Here is a 19,712-nt window from a genome sequence, read left to right on the forward strand (position 1 = left end):
AGACCTAAAACCATAAAAACACTAGAAGAAAACCTAGGCAATACCATTCAGGACATAGGCGTGGGCATGGACTTCATGTCTAAAACACCAAAAGCAATGGCAACAAAAGCCAAAATTGACAAATGGGATCTAATTAAACTAAAGAGCTTCTGCACAGCAAAAGAAACTACCATCAGGGTGAACAGGCAACCTACAGAATGGGAGAAAATTTTTGCAATCTACTCATCTGGCAAAGGGCTAATATCCAGAATCTACAATGAACTCAAACAAATCTACAAGAAAATAATTCTTAAAAAGAAAAGTGAGCCTCGAAATTTTCAGCCTTTCTGGGTTTATATATATTAAAATGTTAAGTGTGGAGATGTTTAAATTATAACGTAAACCCATAGAGACCACTGTCAGAAATATACTATGCTATCCGGATAAAATACAGCTCAACATGCTTTTTTTCCTCAGCAGAACTCACTGGGAAATAAAGCCCACTTTTTGGTTATAAATTCCAAAATGTTGTTTATTGAGTGAAATGACTCGAGTACATTAAATTCTTTATAGAAGATTTCCCTTATTTCATTGGTGTCTACTTTTCTGAAATTTGGTTTTATGTTTTTTGTCAAAATAGGGACAATAGTATTGTGAGATATAATGTGTTCATGATAAAATGTATTTCAAGAGCTAAGGCATGAATTAAATCTGTCTTAATTTAGGATATTAAGACGCACGTGCACATACACACACATATACACACAGCACTTTTATTCCAATACCTTCAATTATCTATATTTGATATAGAATGTATCTTCAAAATGATTTCAACACGGGTTGCTCCTCCTGTGTCTTTGTGTAAAATATAATTGCCAGGGAATCAGTAAAATAATTATGAAAGCAATAGAGAATGATACCAATGAATTCTTAAGTGCAGAAATGTTTATTAGAAAGCAGAGATGCAACAAAGCATAAGAAATTCACGCTAGGAGAAACACAGAATATAATTGGGTGGCTGGATCTGAGGGTGCAACCTCAGTGACAAAACTGGTCCTGCAGATAATATCTACCTCACTGAGAAGGAGAATCTGTACCTTAAAGTGATAAACAAAATAAGGAAATCAGAAAATTGGAATAATTTCTTAGCTAGTGGATTACAAATTAATTCACATTTGGTGCCACCACCGGAGGAAAAAGAAAGCAAGGGAGGGAGTTTAAAATGAACCAGAATGTTCTCACAGAGTCAGTGAAATGGTGGTGGGCTCTTTGGAAGCATAAGGTCCATCCTGTTGAATGACATCAACCCCACTTCATGTATCCTAATGGTCAGCACAGTAGAAGGGTCTACATCTGTGGGCCAGTGGTGAAGGGGGACGTGAGCCAGGGCAGTGGGCTCAGCAGCAAGAGGAGGCACAGCATAAGGGGCGGGGACAGGTGGAGATGACACAGGTTGGGCGATAGCAAGTGGTGTGGCAGGAGACTCGGCCACAGACTGGACGCAGGCAGCAGCAGGGGCAGCAGCAGCTGGGGCGGCAGCAGGTGGGTTGGCAGCACACAGACTGGCAGCACTGGGGCTTGCAGCAGCTGGACACACAGCAGCTGGGGCGGCAGCAGCTGGAGATGCAGCACCTAGGGTGGCAGCAGGTCGTCTCACAGCAGCTGGGGCGACAGCAGGTGGGTTGGCAGCACACAGACTGGCAGCACTGCGGCCTGCAGCAGCTGGACACACAGCAGCTGGGGCGGCAGCAGGTAGTCCTGCAGCAGGTGGTCTCACAGCAGCTGGGGCGGCAGCAGGTCTCCTGACAGAGGTCTTGGCCGCAGCCCTGGTCAGAGCACACGGAGCCACAACAGGAGCTGACCATGGTGTCAGAACGGGGAGGATCTGGGTGGGCTTCCAAGAGAGTGAAGTTCTTGGGTTTGGAAGTCTTCTGGGTCCATAGCCTCCTTTATACCCTGCTGAAGGCCCATTGCCACCACGTCATTATTTCCTTATTATTTACCTCGTGGAAAACTTAATCATGTATTTACGTAATTGTGTGTTTCTACTTAAATACTCCAAAAGAGAGAAAATAACCCATTTCCTTTTCCTGCTGTGCTCCTGTGTTTCTATTGGAAACACTTGTCATATTTCTTCCTTAGTGGGGGTCACCTTTGTCCCTGGTCTCTGCAGTGTCTTTTACAAAGCACTGGTCACATGACTCTGACACTTTATTTCTAAATGTGATTCTCCCTCCTACCTGTAGATTGCTCTCTGCAAATCATGGGGGACAATTTTTATAATGTGAATGTGTCTTTTATTGTCAAATAATGTCCTGATCAGATGAAATGTTGGAAAGAAATTAGAAGGAAGGACTCATTCGGGAGAACGATGTCCCATCTATAATGAAGACGACTGATTCCGTGTATGCTTCTTGAGTGGTTGGGGAGATGGTCAGATCTCAAGGAAGTTATAAACTCTGTGTCAGATCTCATTCCACCACTCCAAGTGAAAGTACTTAGCCATGATTCATTGCCTTTAAGGAGTAAAAACACATTTTTCTGTATGTCTTACAGTATAGGCATTTGGAGTAGGAAGTTTTGATTTACCTTTGATCATCAAAACTGCATGATGGATTTTCATTGACAAAAGCATTTGTTATATGTAAACAATATTTAGAATTATTAAGCCTTCAATAATATGCACCCAAGAAATTCTACTGGGTACTCTGGGTATAGAACAGATAAACCCTCCTCTTTTTCCTTCAGGTACTTGTATAAGACACATGCATAAGAAACAGAATTTGGCAAAAATGAAAAGAATTACAATTATGTTCATTAAACAACTAAAATAAAAAATGTATAGTATGTGGATAAGTTCCATACATCCTCAGGGTATGTATATTACTTGTGAAGTATTGACTATGTACCAGACATTGTGCTAAATATCTTTTTCATTTTCACTCTTTATTACAACCTTATAAAGTAGTGTACATTCTTATTGCTCTTTTAGCAGAATACTCAAAAGAAGCATTAAAAAGCTAAAACAAACAAACAAAATGCTTGTCCAAGATTAAAGAGAAAGTAAGCCTAATATGTCTTAGTGTAGCCAAGAAAGTGGTAAAGAATAAAATTTGCTAAGCTTGCTGAAACTGCTTCATCTTCTTGGAATGTGTCGTCTTTTTTTGTCCACTCTGCAAACTCCTACTCATTTGTCAAAACCCAGTTAAATATTTCCTCCTCAATAATATCTTTCCTGATAAACTACCCCATTCATTTATCATTATTTCCTGCCTTGTGCTCATAATGTGATACATTCTATTGTATCATAGACGTTTACTTCTTTCATTCGCTCATATGCAATGCAAATACCCTGAACGCATGGGCTATGACATTTCTTTTTGTTACCATGATACTCAGCACAGAGAACACCGGAAATAAATGTTTGTTGAATGAATGAAGGCTTTTTGATGACATAGAAGCATGTAAGGTCCTTTAAAAATGTATATATCTTTTGACTTCTGGATAAAAGAGAGGAAAACATTCAAAACAAGGAGATCAGAGTTTCATTTCAGGAAAACTACAATTATTTATGTGGTAAGCAACATGTCCCCTGATAAATAACATATGTGGAACCTTGTGGAATTAGGATTCCGTTTATAGAATGAGACTTGGTTATAGATAACCAGGAATACCATGTTATCCCATTGTGGAAGGGAGAGAGGGTGAGACAGAGAAAGAAGGAGTCAAACTCATCCTTTTATAAGGAACCCACTCTTGTGATAATAACATTAATCCACTCATGAGGGTGGTGTCACCATGACCCAAACATCTCCTGTTAGGCCCCACCTCCCAACACTGCTGCATTGAGGATCAAGCTTCCAACACATGAACTTTGAGGGACACATTCAAACCATTGCATTCCACCCTTGGCCCCCAAATCCATGTCCTTCTTGTACACAAAATACATTCCTTTTATCCCAATAGTCCCAAAGTCATGTTCCATCACCAACTTAAAAGTCAAAATGTAAATCTAAGAGTGTCATGTGACTCTGATATGAATGAGACTCAACACAGGACTTATCCTGAGGCAAATTCTCCTCCATATGTGAACCTATTAAAGAAGTTATCTAGTTCCAAAATCCAATGGTGGGAGAGGCATAGGATAGACAGGCCCATTCCAAAAGGGAGCAATAGGAAAGAAAAAAACGGTAACTGGCCCCAAGTGAGTCCAACAGGGAAGACAGCATTAAATCTTAAGACTGGAGAATAACCTTTGACTCCATGTGCTGCCTCCTGGATGTGCCCGACACGGGGCAGGGCTGCCTGGGGGCCTTGGTGTTAGGCCCCAAATGCCCTCAGATAGCCCTGCCCCATGGCTTTGCTGGGCTCAGCCCATACAGCAGCTGTCTGATTGGAGTCTCTGCTGCAGCTCTCTCAGGCTAGTATTGCAGGCTGATAGTTCTATAGTTCTAGGGTCTCAGTGGCTGCTCTGACCCGCCGTTTTCCTAAGCACGGCTCTAAGAGGACCTCTCTGCTGTGGCTACACCACTATGGCAGGCTGTCAGAAACAACCTTTCAAACCTAGGTGGACCACCATGGCCCCACAACTCCTGCAGTCTGTGTATCTACAGTCAGTACTACATGAACACCACCAAGGCTTACAGTTTGTACCCTCTGCAGCAGCAGCACAAGTCTCATCTAAGCCCACTTGAGCCACAACTGGAGCAGCAAAGGGGCACTGTGCTAGAATGTGGAGAGTACCAAGCCCTTTCTGACCTCAAGATTCTCTCATTTGGAGCCTGTGATGGGAGGGATAGCTTCAACAATCTCTGAAATGCCTTCAGAGCCATTCTCCCATTGATCTGATGAACAGCACCTAGCTTCCTTCTATTCATATCAATCCTTGTATCAAAGCATCACTTGGCCACACCCTTGCATGCTTTTTCATTCTTTTTTTTAAATTTTATTATTATTATACTTTAAGTTTTAGGGTACATGTGCACAACGTGCAAGTTTGTTACATATGTATACATGTGCCATGTTGGTGTGCTGCACCCATTAACTCGTCATTTACATTAGGTATTTCTCCTAATGCTATCCCTCCCCCCTCCCCCCACCCCACAACAGTCCCTGGTGTGTGATGTTCCCCTTCATGTGACCATGTGTTCTCATTGTTGGTCAGGCTGCACATTTTCTACATCTATATTCTCTGTTTCCCTTTTAATTGCGAATTCCACCTTTAAATTGTTTCTTTCCTCTTGCATTTTACTATACGCAGTTCAAAGACACCAATCAGCTCCTTCAACATTTTTCTTGGAAATTTCTTCCCCCGATATACTTGTTCATCTTTCTTTAACTCTGCCTTCCGTAAAGCCTTTAGACATGAACATAATTCAATCAAGTCCTTTGCCACTTTGTAGCAAGGATGGCCTTTACTCCAGTTTCCAATTCTTGTTCCTCATTTCCATCTGAGATCTCATCAGAATAGCCTCTATTGTCCATATTTCTCTCAGCATTCTGGCCACGGCCACCTAAATAATCTATAAGAAGATTCATACTTTCCCTACAGCTATTATTTTCTTCTGAGCCCTAACCAGAATCACCCTTAATGCTCTCTTCATAGCATTACAGTATTCCTTCCCTATCTGTGGATTTACTTTCCATGGTTTCAGTTACTTATGGTCAACCACGGTTCTAATGTATTTAATGGAAGATTCCAGAAATAAACAATTTGTAAGTTTTAAATTGCATGCCATTCTGAGTTGTATGATGAAATATCACCAATCCTGCTCTGTCTTGCCTGGGACAAATGTCTTCGCTGTGTCCATACTGTATACATGACCACCCTTTAATCCCCGAATAATTATCTCAGTTACCAGGCTGACTGTTGCAGTATTGTAGGCTATGCAATGCTTGCTTTCAAATAACCCTCATTTTACTTAATAATGGCCCCAAAGTGCAGGCTACACTAATTTGGTTGACTTGGACTTTAGAAAATAATGTCACTTAATGCTATTCTGCCATAAAATCATAATAAAATCATGTATTTTGCAGCAACATGGGTGGAACTGGAGATCATTATCTTAAATGAAACAAATCAGACACAGAAAGACAAATATCGCATATTCTCACACATGGGGGCTACATAATGTGTGTGCATGGACATACAGAGTAGAATGATAGACCATGGACACTCAGAAAGCTTAGAGAGTGAGGGTGGGGTTGACAATGAGAAATTACTTAATGGGTACAGTTTATGTTACTCATGTGATGATGGCCTAAAAGCCCTGACTTGCTAATTATGCAATCTATGCATGTAACAAAGTCACACTTGTACCTCAAAACTTAAAAAATAAAATAAAATAATAATGTCGTTTAGCTTCTTCCCAATACATTTAAACATAATTAAGCATCATAGCTAAAGAATGCTTCTAAGTGATGAGGTTCAAGGCTCAAGTACAGAATAATATGATTCACTTGCAATTAGCACAAAGTACATTCACGCTAGGTTAAATATATCTTCTGTAATTACATTTACCTTCCCAATTTGTCCATGAATTTTGTGGAAGATGCCAATTTTCCCTGGGTACAGGTGAGGGAAAATTAGCCTGCACATGTCCCAAATTAATAAGATTTTGTTGTATGATGATCAATTATAGCAAGAAATTTAGGAAGCGTAGGAGATATTCAGGACATTGTCCTAATTCTTTTCTATGATGTAACCTGATCATCAGAATTTCAGGTAATATGTTAGTCAAGTAATGAATTATTGCCCCAACACACAATACTGCTAGGAATGCATAATGCCAATAGAATAGAATAGAATAGAATAGAATAGAATAGAATAGAATAGAATAGAATAGAATAGAATAGAATAGAATAGAATAGAATAGATCAAAAGTGAATCACTAATGCCACAGTCTTCAATGTTCAGAATATTCACAGGGTCATGTAGGGATTGGCTTAGGGCCTTGAAGAGCCCTGTGTGACTCACAGGTGGGATCACAATAGCAGGTCCATGTGTGCAGATGAGCTTTATATTGGTCAGAAATGTTCTTTTGGAAGGTCTTTGTTGGGTTTGATATAATCGGAAATTAGGAGTCCTATACAGCTATAGATCATCGTTCACTTATCTATTCAACAATGAGGAGACCTCTCTCATTCTGTTCTACAGACTATGCAGGAACCTCCATACTACTTGTTCTTTAAGACTTAGGTGCTATTACCTCCTCAAGCAAACCTTTCCTGATGCTCTCTGCCCAAGCCACCTCTCCCTTAAGTTGCCCTCTTCTAAGATCCTGGCAGCATGTTTCTCATGTGTTTCATATTGTTGAATTTATTGTTAGCTTTTTGAAAGCTTTTTGGAGATATAATTGACAAGTAAAAATTGCATATATTCAAGGTGTACAAAATAATGTTTTGATATACATATACATTGTGAAATAGATGACCACAATCAAACTAATTAACATATCAATCACCTCACATAGTTATTCTTTTTGTGGTGAAAATACTTACGTTCTAGAAAATTTCAACTGTACAATACAGTATTGTTAACTATAGTCACATTGCCATACATTCTATTTCCAGAACTTACTGATTTTGGATAGCTGAAACTTTATACTCTTTGACCAACATCTACCCATTTCTTCCTCATTCCACCCCAGGCAACCACCATATAAGTCAGATCATGCAGTATTGGTCTTTGTGTGTCTAGCTTATTTCACTTGGCTTAATGTCCTCCGGGTTCATCCATGTTGTTATAAATGACAGGATTTTCTTCTTTTTAAAGGCTGAATTGCATTTTGAATAATGACATTTATATACATTTTCTTTATCCACTCATCTGTGGATGGGCATGTAGATATTTCTGTATCTTAGTAGTTGTGAATAATGCTGCAATGTACATACAAGTGCAGATATCTTCAAGATAGTGATTTTATTTACTTTGGATATGTATCCAGAAGTGGAATTGCTGGTTCACAGGTGAGTTCTATTTTTAATTTTTTGAGGAGCCTCCATACTGTTTTCCATAATGGCTGCATCAAGTTACATTCCCACCAACAATGTATAAGAGTTCCCTTTACACCACATCCTTGCCGACACTTATCTTTTGACTTTTTGATAATAGCCATCCTAACAGGCATGTGGTAATATCTTATAGTGGTTTTCATTATCACTTCCCTGATGATTAGTGATGTTGAGCACCTTTTCAAAGACTACATTTGACGGTACTTTAGAATTCTCAGGTCAATTGGGAAGTTGGAACACAAAGGAAGAGGAAGAATGGTGGCTGTTGGATAGAGAGGGATGTAAGAGCTAAATTCTTGTCACACATAACAGTGGGCCAATAGATAATATCTAAACTTTAAAAGTCAAGAAATAGTAGTGTAACCACACCATTTAGAAAGATCTTTTTCCTAGAGTTCTCCCTCCAAAATCCTCATCTTACTGTTCTCCTCTGCACTGATTGCTTTCTAGGCTTGCTGTACGGTTGCCATTTTTGGATTTACCTTGAATGCAATTCTGATTTTCTGACTTGAAATTCCTGTTTTCTGAATCTGTGTTCTCCTCTTTGTCAACTTCTTCTTCATGTTGGTGGTGCACATCCTCCAGACGTTACTTTAGAAAGGGTGCAGGGACAATAAGGATTTTTTTGGACTTTTCATATCTGAAAATGTTACTATTCCTTTGTTTCTGTTTGGTAGTTTGGCCAGGCATGGAATTCTAGGCTAAAAAACATCCCACTGAGAAATTTTAAGGCATTTCCCATTGTCTTCTGGCTTCCGGTGTGGATGTTGAAAAGTGTGATGCCATTTCGCCTCCTGAACCTTGGTATGGGAACCACATATTATTTTCCTCACTGGACGCTTTTAGTACCATTTTCATATCCCTAATATTCTGAGATTTCACAGTGATGTATCTTGATGTGAGCCTTACATTCACTGTTCTCAGCGCTGGTGGTCTTTTAATCTGGAGCTCCCTTCTGAAAGAAATTTTCTTTTACTATTTCTTTGATAGCTTTCTCCCTTGTATTTCCTTCCTTCCTTCCTTCTTCCTTCCTTCCCTCCCTCCCTTCCTCTTTCTCTATTTCCCTTTCTTCCTGTCTTCCTTCCTTTCTTTTTCTTCCTCTTCTTTCTTTCTTTTCCTTCCTTCCTCTTTCTCTTTCTTTCTCTCCTTTCCTTCCTCCCTCCCTCGCTTCTTTCCTTCCTTCCTCCCTCCTTCCTTCCCTCCCTCCTTCCTTCCCTTCTTCCTTCCTTCCTTCCTTTCTTTCTTTCTTTTCTTTCTCTTTCTCTCTCTCTCTCTTTCTCTCTCTCTCTCTCTTCCTCTTTCTCTCTCTCTTTCTTTCTTTCTTTCTCCCTTCCCTTCCTGTCTTCTTTTTTCCTTTTGAGACAAGACTTCTCTATGTTGCCCAGGCTGGCTTCAAATCCCTGGGCCCAAGGGACCCTCTCACCTCAGCCTCCCAAGTAACTGGGACTATAGGCACAGGCCATCATTACACCTGACTCCTTATGTTTTCTCATCTGTCTTTCTAAAATTTTTCTTCATTGAGTGGTAGATCTCCTGAATTGATCCTCTGTGTTATTATAGTTTCTTTAATGTCCATTTCTTTCACTTCTTTTTATAAATTTTTTTTACATATCTTCAAGACAGGAGAACAAATTATTTGACTTCTTGTTCTACTTTACCTTCCAGACATTTTACTGAACGTTTTTCTAATTTTTTCTATCACATTTTAATTCTCAAGCTTTCACTCAACTTCTCTGACTGCTCCTGTTTCTTAGAATCTTGTTTTTATTTCAAACAGAATTTCTTCTCTTAGCTCTCTCATTTTATTTACAATAGTTCTTGTTTTATAATTTTTTAGTTCTATTCTGCTCCCTGTAGTTTCTATTCCTGTCAAATTTGTTTTTCCCCCTTTTTCTTTTTTTCTTTTTAAATTAGTGTGAATTGTCAGGCTGGAGACATTTCCCAAGCGTCTGCAGCATAGTGGTTAACATGGCACTAAAAAGCCAATTGAAAGTTCTGTGTGGAAAGCAGGGCTTGTTAATTGATCTCTTCACCTTTCCTCCCCTTCGTCCACAAAAAGGAAATCAAGATTTATATGTTTAGTTTCTTTAGAGGAGAATCTTCCAATATCCTGCTTGGAAGGCTTATGGCCATCAGAGTCCTGGATGCTGAGCACAGTGCTCAGATTTTCACTGCATGAGTCTGTTTTCTGTTCTATTCTTGACTTTTGTTCACTCTAGTATTCCCAAATCTGGAGTCTCTGTCACTAAATTTTCTGGAAGATAACCCTTGTTTCTCCTGGTTGGAAGTGGGGGAGGCCTAATGACCAACTTTGTAGGGTGGGGTAGGGATCCAGAGGTGGAAGCAGCCTGCTGCCTACCCTGCCTTCAGGGGTATTACCTGGTGACTCCGGGTTCTGAGCCTTTCTGAGGATTCAAGGAAAACCAGCTTTACACTCTGTGGTACTCTCTCTGTATGCATTCACATTGTAGCTCCTTTTGTTATCTTTAGTTGACCACCATTGCTCTTGCCCCAAATTTGCTACTTTCTTATCTGCTATTGTCTCCTGTCCTAAGAAAGTAAGATGAGGGTTTCTGTTTTTTAACACCTTTTAAAAGTTGGCGTATCATAATGGATTCAAAGAGGATAAGAGGACATAAAAGTTAATTTTCTGACATTTTAAGGACCTGCTATTACTAAACTGTTAAAATTAGACTTAGTATCTCATATATACACTCCCCCTTAAGTGTTCCTGAAGTAAACTAGTGCCCATGCTCCAGATGTTGGTGAGATTCTTTCTCTGTGTTTCCAAAGCATGTTAAATAATCCTGAAGGTTAATTTTATTTTTCAATATTTTATTCACGCCTAAACTGCATTGAAGGGCAAAAAAAATTGTGGCATGCCTGTGGTCCCAGCTACTTGGGAGGCTGAGGTGGGAGGTTGGCTTGAGTCCAGGAGTTGGAGCTTGCAGTGAGCTGAAATGGCGCCACCACACTCTAGCTTAGGTGACAGAACCAGACCCTCTTATTTTGATCCACACAAGCTATTGGTCATGTGTGAAGGCAATGGAAAGATTTCCTCATAGATTCAAGGACTCAGGATATATAACTTCCCTTTAAAATTCCTTTAAGAAATATTCCCATTGACTGAAATACAAGTCAAAATAAAGAATTCCATTACAGTATAGATGTCATGCATAAAACAATGGTTCTGAGAGATGAAGCTGATAAAATTTAAAAAGATTCAAATATATTCTAAAAGTGGTAGGGGATAAAAAATAGCAAAGAATACACAAGTGGTAGGCAAATTAAAAAATGGGGTAACAATACCTATATTTTCTGGTAATAAAGTGGGTGTGGTGGCTCGCACCTGTAATCCCAGCACTTTGGGAGACCGAGGTGGGTGGATTGCTTGAGCTCAGGAGTTCAAGACCAACCTGGGCAACATAGTGAGACCCTGTCTCTACAAAAAATACAAAAATTAGCTAGACATAGTGGTGCATGCCTGCGGTCCTAGCTACTTGGGAGGCTGAAGTAGCTAGGGGAGGTTGGCTTGAGCCGTGGAGTTGAATTTTGCAGTGAGCTGACATGGTGCCACTGCACTCCAACTTAGGTGACAGAGCCAGATCCTGTCTTTTAAAAAAAGGAAAAAATTCAAAAAATGAAGATAACATATTTATAAATGTTTATGTGCCATAGAAGAGATCATAGAAATGAACAAAACAAATACAGTTTTGCAATATGCAGATATGACAGAATAGGCATCATTACTAGTTTGAGGCTCTGATAGATTTCTCAGGCCTAGGTACTTAAGCAATACTGAAACGAGAAAGAGCTTGTATAGACCATTTATGGTCCTGGAATAAATTGAAGAGGGATGCCTGAGCCCAAAGATACGATTCTCACGTCGCATTACCATATCAATTTCTGAATATGTTGTTTTGAGTTTTGTGCTGACTTTACTTTTTTATTTTCCTCTTCAGCTAAAAGTTTTGCCTAGAGCTCTTGAGCCTACTGATATCATTTTGATTGATATCATTTTGAAATGGAAGGAAATGGCTTGAAAAGACACAGGAAATACAATATGAACTGAACTCCCAATGCAAAAGGGAATCTCAAAGTTATAAAGGAAACACAGGTAGCTGGGTGACTTGATCCAGGTCATGTGGAGTGAGCCCTAACCTTTGCATGTCTCATAGGTAGACCTGCATGCAAACTCTGCAATTGGAGCTTTAATGGAGCATGAGTGGATGAATATCATTAATGGGTCAGTGAAGCATCTCAAAAATAGAACTCAACTGCAATTCCAATTTGGTTTCCATCACTTTCTTTCCCATAATGACGTGTTTCATCACTCATGCTCGCTGACTTTCCCAATGACTCTATGGCTTCAGCCTAAAATTATGCCTCTTATTTTTCCATAGAACTCACCATGAATTAATCTTGACATATCCCTCCTCCTTAAAAGGACTATAATTTTTTAAATGTCTTTTTAATAAGACTACCCTTCATAAAGATATAAATATTCGGCTGTGATCTGATTCTCCTTCACGTAATCTTACATGTTTGAGACCTGTGCATGTTAACCTGAATTTTCAGAATTGACACATTTTATTTCTATGAATCAATCCTTACGTACGTATTACTTTTCTCCAATAGAATAGAGTCCTTTTTCTCACTAATATTACCAACATACTCTCCCTGACATATGCACTTAAATTAAATTCATGATTAATTGAATTAATTGAATGGAGAGGGAAAGGAAAGAAAAATAACTTTCAGACCAGGTAAGGTGGCTCACACCTGTAATACCAGCACTTTAGGAGACCGAGGCAGGCGGATCACCTCAGTTCAGGAGTTCGAGACCAGCCTGACGAACATGAAGAAACCCCGTCTCTACTAAAAATACAAAATTAGCCGGACATGGTGGTTCATGCCTGTAATCCCAGCTACTTGGGAGGCTGAGGCAAGAGAATCACTTGAACCCGAGAGGCAGAGGTTGCCGTGAGCTGAGATCATGCCACTGCACTCCAGCCTGGGAAGCAAGAGCGAAACCCCATCTCAAAAAAAAAAAAAAAAAAAATCCATGATTATGTTGTGAGTTACCTAAGGGACAATAAGTGGGTCTCATTCATTTTATGCAATTCCCAGAGCCCAATAGCTTGCTAATTGGTTCTTAATTTAATTACAGTAAAAATTAAGTTCTTGTTTTGTCTCAATAAACTTGATGGCAGGTAAAGTGAGCAATCTGTTTTGGATAAGAAAAATGAATTATTTGGCATTTTCTCTAATACAGGCTTTGGCTGATACATATAATAACAATTTTTTTGTTATTGCCCATACAATAGGAACTCAAACCATTTTCCAAATAAATAATCAACAGTAAGAAATACTGAAAGATCACAAATGTTTTTGATACCAAGAGAGTGTTTATTGAGATATAGTTACTCTACCAGACGTAATTCATTGCAAAGTCCAGACCACACTCGGCAATTGTAAGCTTAGAAGCCTGTTCCAATGAAATAGTGTGAGATATCTGGTCATCTGACTGCACACCAAGCATAGAAGTTGGAGGTTTTGTAAGATATGCATTTAAATTGTTGCTTTTAAAATAGTTGCTTGGTGGAATGAACAATGAGCTATATAAATGTAGTGGTGGATCAGGGCAAGGCCAGGTCCAGTGGAGAAGGGGAATGAGAATGACTGGTACACTGACAACATGGTGGTTGAACCAGGGCTGGTGGTCAGGAATGAGGTTCAACAGCAAGAGGATTCATAAGAGACTGGACCACAGCAGGTGGTCTGGTAGCAGACTGGACCACAGCAGCTGGACACACAGCAGCCAGGGTGGCAGGAGCTAGAAGTGCAGCAGAAGGGTGGCAGCAGGAGGGCTGGTAGTACTGAGGATTATAACACCTGGGCCTGGAGCAGCTGGACACACTGCAGCTGGAGCAGCAGCAGCTAGAAATGCAGCAGCTGGGGCAGCACAGGGACTGGCAGCACTGGGGCCTGCAACAGCTGGACACAGATCAGCTGGGATGGTAGCAGATGGTTCTGCAGTAGGTGGTCTGGCAGCAACTGGGGCAGCAGCAGGTCTGGCAGAGGCCTTGGCCACAGCTCTATTCAGAGCAGACAGAGCCACAACAGAAGCTGACCATGGTGTCAGATGAGAATTGCAGATGACGAGCAGAAGGAGGCACTTCTTCCCATACAATATGTCTCCATGTGGTTCAAGGAAGTAGCCACCCTCATCAAGCAACAAGATAAATGGTCTTTGACCCACACAAGATTCACCGGAAATACTGATATCCTTTCAAGTCACTAAGTCTTTGGTCTTTCCTGCCTTGTAAAAAAGCTTGGCTCTTTATGCCATACTTCACAGAGCCCTACTCCTGATTCATCTTCTTGAGAATACAAAGTCGCAGTTGTATTTGAATTTAGGCCACAGTCTTATGGATGGAATTGCACCCAGCAAGGAGTTGATGAGAAGGTCATGGCCTTGGACTCTTCTTGGCATCTTCCTAGAACATCTCAGGCAGTTTTGTTTTTAATAAATATAGATTTCTAGGCAATGCTCTTGGATATGCTGTGTCACTTGATTATTATCCTGAGTAGCTGGGATTACAGGCACCTGCCACCATGGCCAGCTAATTTTTGTATCTTTAGTAGAGACAGGATTTCACCATGTTGGCCAGGCTGGTGTTGAACTCCTGACCTCAAATGATCAGCCCACCTCGGCCTCCCAAAGTGCTGGGATTACAGGCATAAGCCACCACTCCCATCCCAAAATAGAATTTCTAATGAAATAGACATAATCTAATTTGATCTTCTAGAAGACTTTTCCAAGCCTCACAACAAAGATTATTAAAATAATTGATTCTCTACTTTGGTACATTAGATTATTCCTTATTAATGTTTACTCTCCCCCCTCCTCCCACCCAACTCCGGAAGTATCCTCTATCACCCTCTGACTTGGACTTTGCCATGTGAGTTGCTTTGACCAATGAGATGTCAGAAGGCATGACCCGAAGACTCAAAATGTGAGATTGTTCCCTTGGGCTTTTGTTCTCAGAGGAGGATGACCCCTAAAATACCGGACACTCCATTAAAATGGAATTCCAGACAAACAACAAATAATTTTTAAATGTAAGTATACCCATGCATAATCAGATATAATTGTAATAAAATTATTTGTTGTTTTTCTGAAATTGACATGTAACTGGGGAACCTGTATTTTTATTTCCTAAATATGACAACTCTCATTCAAAAGAAAGTCCCAAACCAACCTGTGGGCAGAAGCTAAGGCCAGCCTTAATCAGCCAAACCCCAACTAACCTACAAATATATGACCAATAAATAAATACTTGTTACAATAAGCTATGAGAGTTTGTGGTTGCTTGCTATGCAGCAATAGCTGTCTAATTCAACCATGGTAGCAATGTGAAGCCAGCTTAATACACCAATCAATACACAAGGATGAACAGATGGCTTTCTACAAAGAAAATAAAAATAGAAGAGTGGCCAAGTATTTGTGACAGGGTTGGTTTTATGGTAAATTTTGATAAATTTTCTGGAGGGGATAGTTAGTTAAATTTTTAGCTTTATCAATATAATGAGGATTAATGGATAGTGCAAAGTGAGCCTATTCAAATTAAATGGAAGGAGAATCTCATTTTCATAAGCCTATTTGTGAAAACACAGCTTTTGATTTAGACATGCTTGGATTTGAATCTAGACTGTTAACTAAGAGCCTACAGTTTAATGCTGTTCTGATCAGGCTATGGCAGAAGCTCAAGCTGGAACAGTGCTTCACTAAGGAGCCTCAGGCTCAGCCCGCTGCCCTCCCACAGAGGAATGGCAGGTGCCAGCCCCTTTATACTAGGATGAGGGCTAAGGTCCCAGAATCCCAAGGGCCTTTGCCCCTATCTGATGGCTTCCGCTATGCCTTGACTTGTGCAGACACCTGCATGGGGCTACTGTAGATGTATCCCAGCAAGTATGTTACCCAGAAAACCACCATAAAAAGACTGGAGTTATATGTGGCCTGTGGCATCCCCACTGATATCAACAGTGCCCAGAGCTCTCACTTTACCATATACAAAGTGCAGGAATCGGTGGAGGCCCTGGATGTCCATTGGCATTTCTACCTGCCATACAACCCTATAGCAGCGGGGCTGATTGAATGGATGAAACAACCATTGAAGAAACAACTCTGGCAGGAGACGCCCTCTCTGGCTCTGCGGACACACTGCTTACCAGCACCCATCTGCGCCCTGAATGAAACTATCCAAGTTAGATGTGTCACTTTGCAAAATCACATGCCCTGGATGCTTAGTGTGGATCTTCTGCATTAATTAAAACTGAATGTTGTGTATATATATCCCTGATTACTCTCACAATGTAACCCAGGCCGTGCAGTCCCAAGATATCCCTGAATTAACAGGTGTGCTCTCATCTCCCCAGTGCACACACTCTTCTGGCTCAAGGACCTGATACCACCATCACGATCCAGGTTGACAGTGTAAGGGATGGTCCCCCCCTCCTTTGCCTCAACCTGGGACTCAACCTGGGGCTACGCCCTTGCCATAGGACCTACCCACTGGAGAGCACATCATTACATGGGCCCGGAAATCACAAACCAGCCCCAGTTGGTACAGTTTTTTCACTCCATGGGGCAAGGGCGTAGAAAATGATATGCAGATCACACCTATTTTACATCCTATTCCTCCTTGTACTTCTAAAATAATCAATCCTAGCCCCACTTGTGCAAGGGGGTGATCATCCTCTCATTATGGGACATTACGGTATCCACACTGTCTTACTGTGGCTGCAACGTGTTGCAGAAGTGGGCAATCCATGTGGTATTGCAAACCAGGCACAGGTTGCTGCTGGGGGTGGTGATCTCTCAGAACAACACAACTTCCTGTCTTGTTAGATGGCCTGACATGCCCTTTCTTCTTTTTTTTTTTTTTTTATTGAGATGGAGTTTTGCTCTTGTTGCCCAGGCTAGAGTGCAGTGGCATGATCTCGGCTCACTGCAATCTCCGCCTCCTGGGTTCAAGTGATTCTCCTGCCTCAGCCTCCCAAGTGGCTGGGATTACAGGCATGCACCACCACGCCTGCCTAATTTTTTTTGTATTTTTAGTAGAGACGGGGTTTCACCATGTTGGTCAGCTGGTCTCGAACTCCAGACCTCAGGTGTTCCACACGCCTTGGCCTCCAAAAGTGTTGGGATTACAGACGTGAGCCACTGTGCCCGGCCAACTTGCCCATTCTTCTACCCACTAGGTATCTCACCTGTCGCCCATAGGTGGTGTACCTCTTCACCAACTGGGTGCAAATGGTGACCTTTCCCCAAAACAAAACAGACTGTTGCATCTGCAGGGAGCTGCCCTTCTCCTCCAGCATCAGCCTGCCATGGTGCATCCAAGCAGCTAACCTCAGTATCTGGAGCCATTTCTATACTTGGTATAATGACCCTCACCCATTTCCCTTTAGCAATAACCACACTTCATGTGATAAGTTTCCCACCATCAGAGATGAGACAACATATTTTCCACCTAGTATAGGAGCAGGTTAATGTCACCCCCACTGTGGGGTATTCTGTAGATGATGGGCCAGGGTGGACAACAGCAGTATAGATACAGCTTGTGGGCTGTGCACCCACATGTATTAAAAGGCATGATAACAGCATGCCACAAGCTAAAACCAGTAATATGGGATGGCTACCCCCACAGTGTAATGTAATCTATTTCTTCAGGTAATAGACATGGAATATGACAGCAATGAAACCAATCTCTTCAGGTAACCAGTGATACTTGACTGCGACGACAGAGTGACTCTCCACGTGGGGGCCTACCACACCCCTTAGGATGGCTGTGGGCATGCGGCATCCACAGTTGGCCTTACTTACCCTATAATTGGACTGGTAGATGCACCTGGGGACATCCTCATTTGCTGGGATACATCGTGCCCAGTTTAGACACCATTCTTACTAACTGGGAAATTGTAAAAGCCAGGCACTGCTGGAAGCATGCATCCCAGTGGTTTTACCCGTTGGCTACTTTTGCCATGTCCCCCTCCCCTCCCCCGCCCCCCACCACTCACCACCCAAGTGGTGACAATAAACATACAGCTGCAAGTTGAGGCCCTGGCTTAACATAGGGCTGCAGTCTTTAATGATATCTGCCATGATATTACTCTTCTCACGGAAGAAACTGCCCAAATTAGGTGTGTTACTTTGCAAAATTGTATGGCCCAGGACATCTTAACCGCTTATCAGGGCAGAACCTGTGCATTAATTAAAACTGAATTTTGTGTATATATCCCTGATTACTCTCACAATGGAACATAGGCCATGTGGGCCCTAGATACCCAGATTTCTGCTATAGAATCTCTATCTTATGACCCTGTAACCACATGGTTTAATCAACTCCTGAGTGCTTGGAAAAACTTTCTATACAGTACAATTGTTGTTACATTCATTATTCTTTTTTGTTGTAGTAGTTTATGTTGCAATGCTCCTCTGCATATCCTAGCCCCAGGGAAATCTCAGAAGAATGGTGTGATTAGAATGTAAGGGCTATTCAAGGGTATGCTGAGGTGGAGGGTACGGCAGACACATCTGGCAGCAATAACTTAACTTAAGCATACCCTGAGAATGATCCTACAATCAAAGAAGAATGTATGCTTGGAGTTCTGAGCTAAGGATCTGGGAGTGGCCAACCTGGAGATCCACTCCTTATCTATGAAGGACATTTGAATCCCCAGCTCATCCATTAGAACACAGGTCATACTGGGGATTGAGGCCCTTTGTTTTGGATTAAATGGAGGTTGTCAGGTGGAGGGTTCTAATGAAAATACTATGTGAACTGCATGCTTTTTACAAATAGTAGAAGTTCTCCTGTCCAGATACCGCCACTGGACCACCCTTGCATGTAAGTTCCACTAATAAACCCTGCATCGTGTTAGCTTTCTCCAGGTCCCTTCTCTAGCCTCTCAGACACATTGTCATCCTTATTGGAGTCAATGGGGGTCCAGGATGACAATGTGTCATCTGGGCAAAACATTTCCCTAATTCTCTTCCAGTACCACTTCTAACCTTGCTGCTGAAAGGAAAGTTCATTACTTATTTTTTTAAATCTGTGTTTAATATGTATAAATGTAAGAGGTTCAAATGCAGCATTGTTACATGGATATATTGCATAGTGGCATGAAGTCTGGGCTTCTACTTTAATATATGTTTTCTTTCCTGTCTAAAGACCATGGTTTACTGAATCCAATGAGCATGAAACTCATAGTAGAGGCTACTTACTGCAGACTGAGGAGACCTGGACCTCAGACTTCATATGGTGACCTCATTGTGTGACCTTGGTACACTCTCAGGACCTCAGCTGTAGAGTGAGGGCATAGGCCTACATATTCTCCGCAATCCCTTCCCAGACTCTACAGATGCAACGACTAATTCCAAACAAATTACAAATATAATAATTGCAATGGATCCTTGAAGAGGGTTTTACAATCAAGGTAGAAGTTGAGTTTGGATTGGAAGGATGAGGAGGGCATTCCAGGTGAATGATGACACATCAAAACCAAGGCAGGAAAGCCCAGGTCCTAGTCAGGGGAGAGTGACCACACCGGTGGGCAGGGATCCGCATTTCGTGTGATCCCTGCTCACATGAAAAACCACAAGCCTATCTTTAAGTGAGTCATGGAAGGAGCTATCTTCGAAGCAGATGACT

The 19,712-nt window shown here is 41.2% G+C and overlaps 1 protein-coding gene across 1 annotated transcript; it reads right to left on the reverse strand.

Moving 5' to 3' along the window:
• Positions 1–902: 902 nt before the first annotated feature.
• On the reverse strand, positions 903–1,913 carry KRTAP4-7 (keratin associated protein 4-7). The gene has a single exon (XM_004041799.4). It carries the CDS (start codon positions 1,842–1,844, stop codon positions 1,377–1,379), a length of 468 nt encoding a protein of 155 aa, XP_004041847.3. The 5' UTR covers positions 1,845–1,913; the 3' UTR covers positions 903–1,376.
• Positions 1,914–19,712: the final 17,799 nt, after the last annotated feature.

The sequence above is a fragment of the Gorilla gorilla genome, chromosome 4 (assembly GCF_029281585.2).
Source record: "Gorilla gorilla gorilla isolate KB3781 chromosome 4, NHGRI_mGorGor1-v2.1_pri, whole genome shotgun sequence".
Taxonomy (NCBI): domain Eukaryota; kingdom Metazoa; phylum Chordata; class Mammalia; order Primates; family Hominidae; genus Gorilla; species Gorilla gorilla.

Excerpts from the sequence above, each read along its gene's own strand:
- KRTAP4-7 (XM_004041799.4), bottom strand. The coding sequence starts at position 1,844 with ATGGTCAGCTCCTGTTGTGGCTCCGTGTGCTCTGACCAGGGCTGCGGC.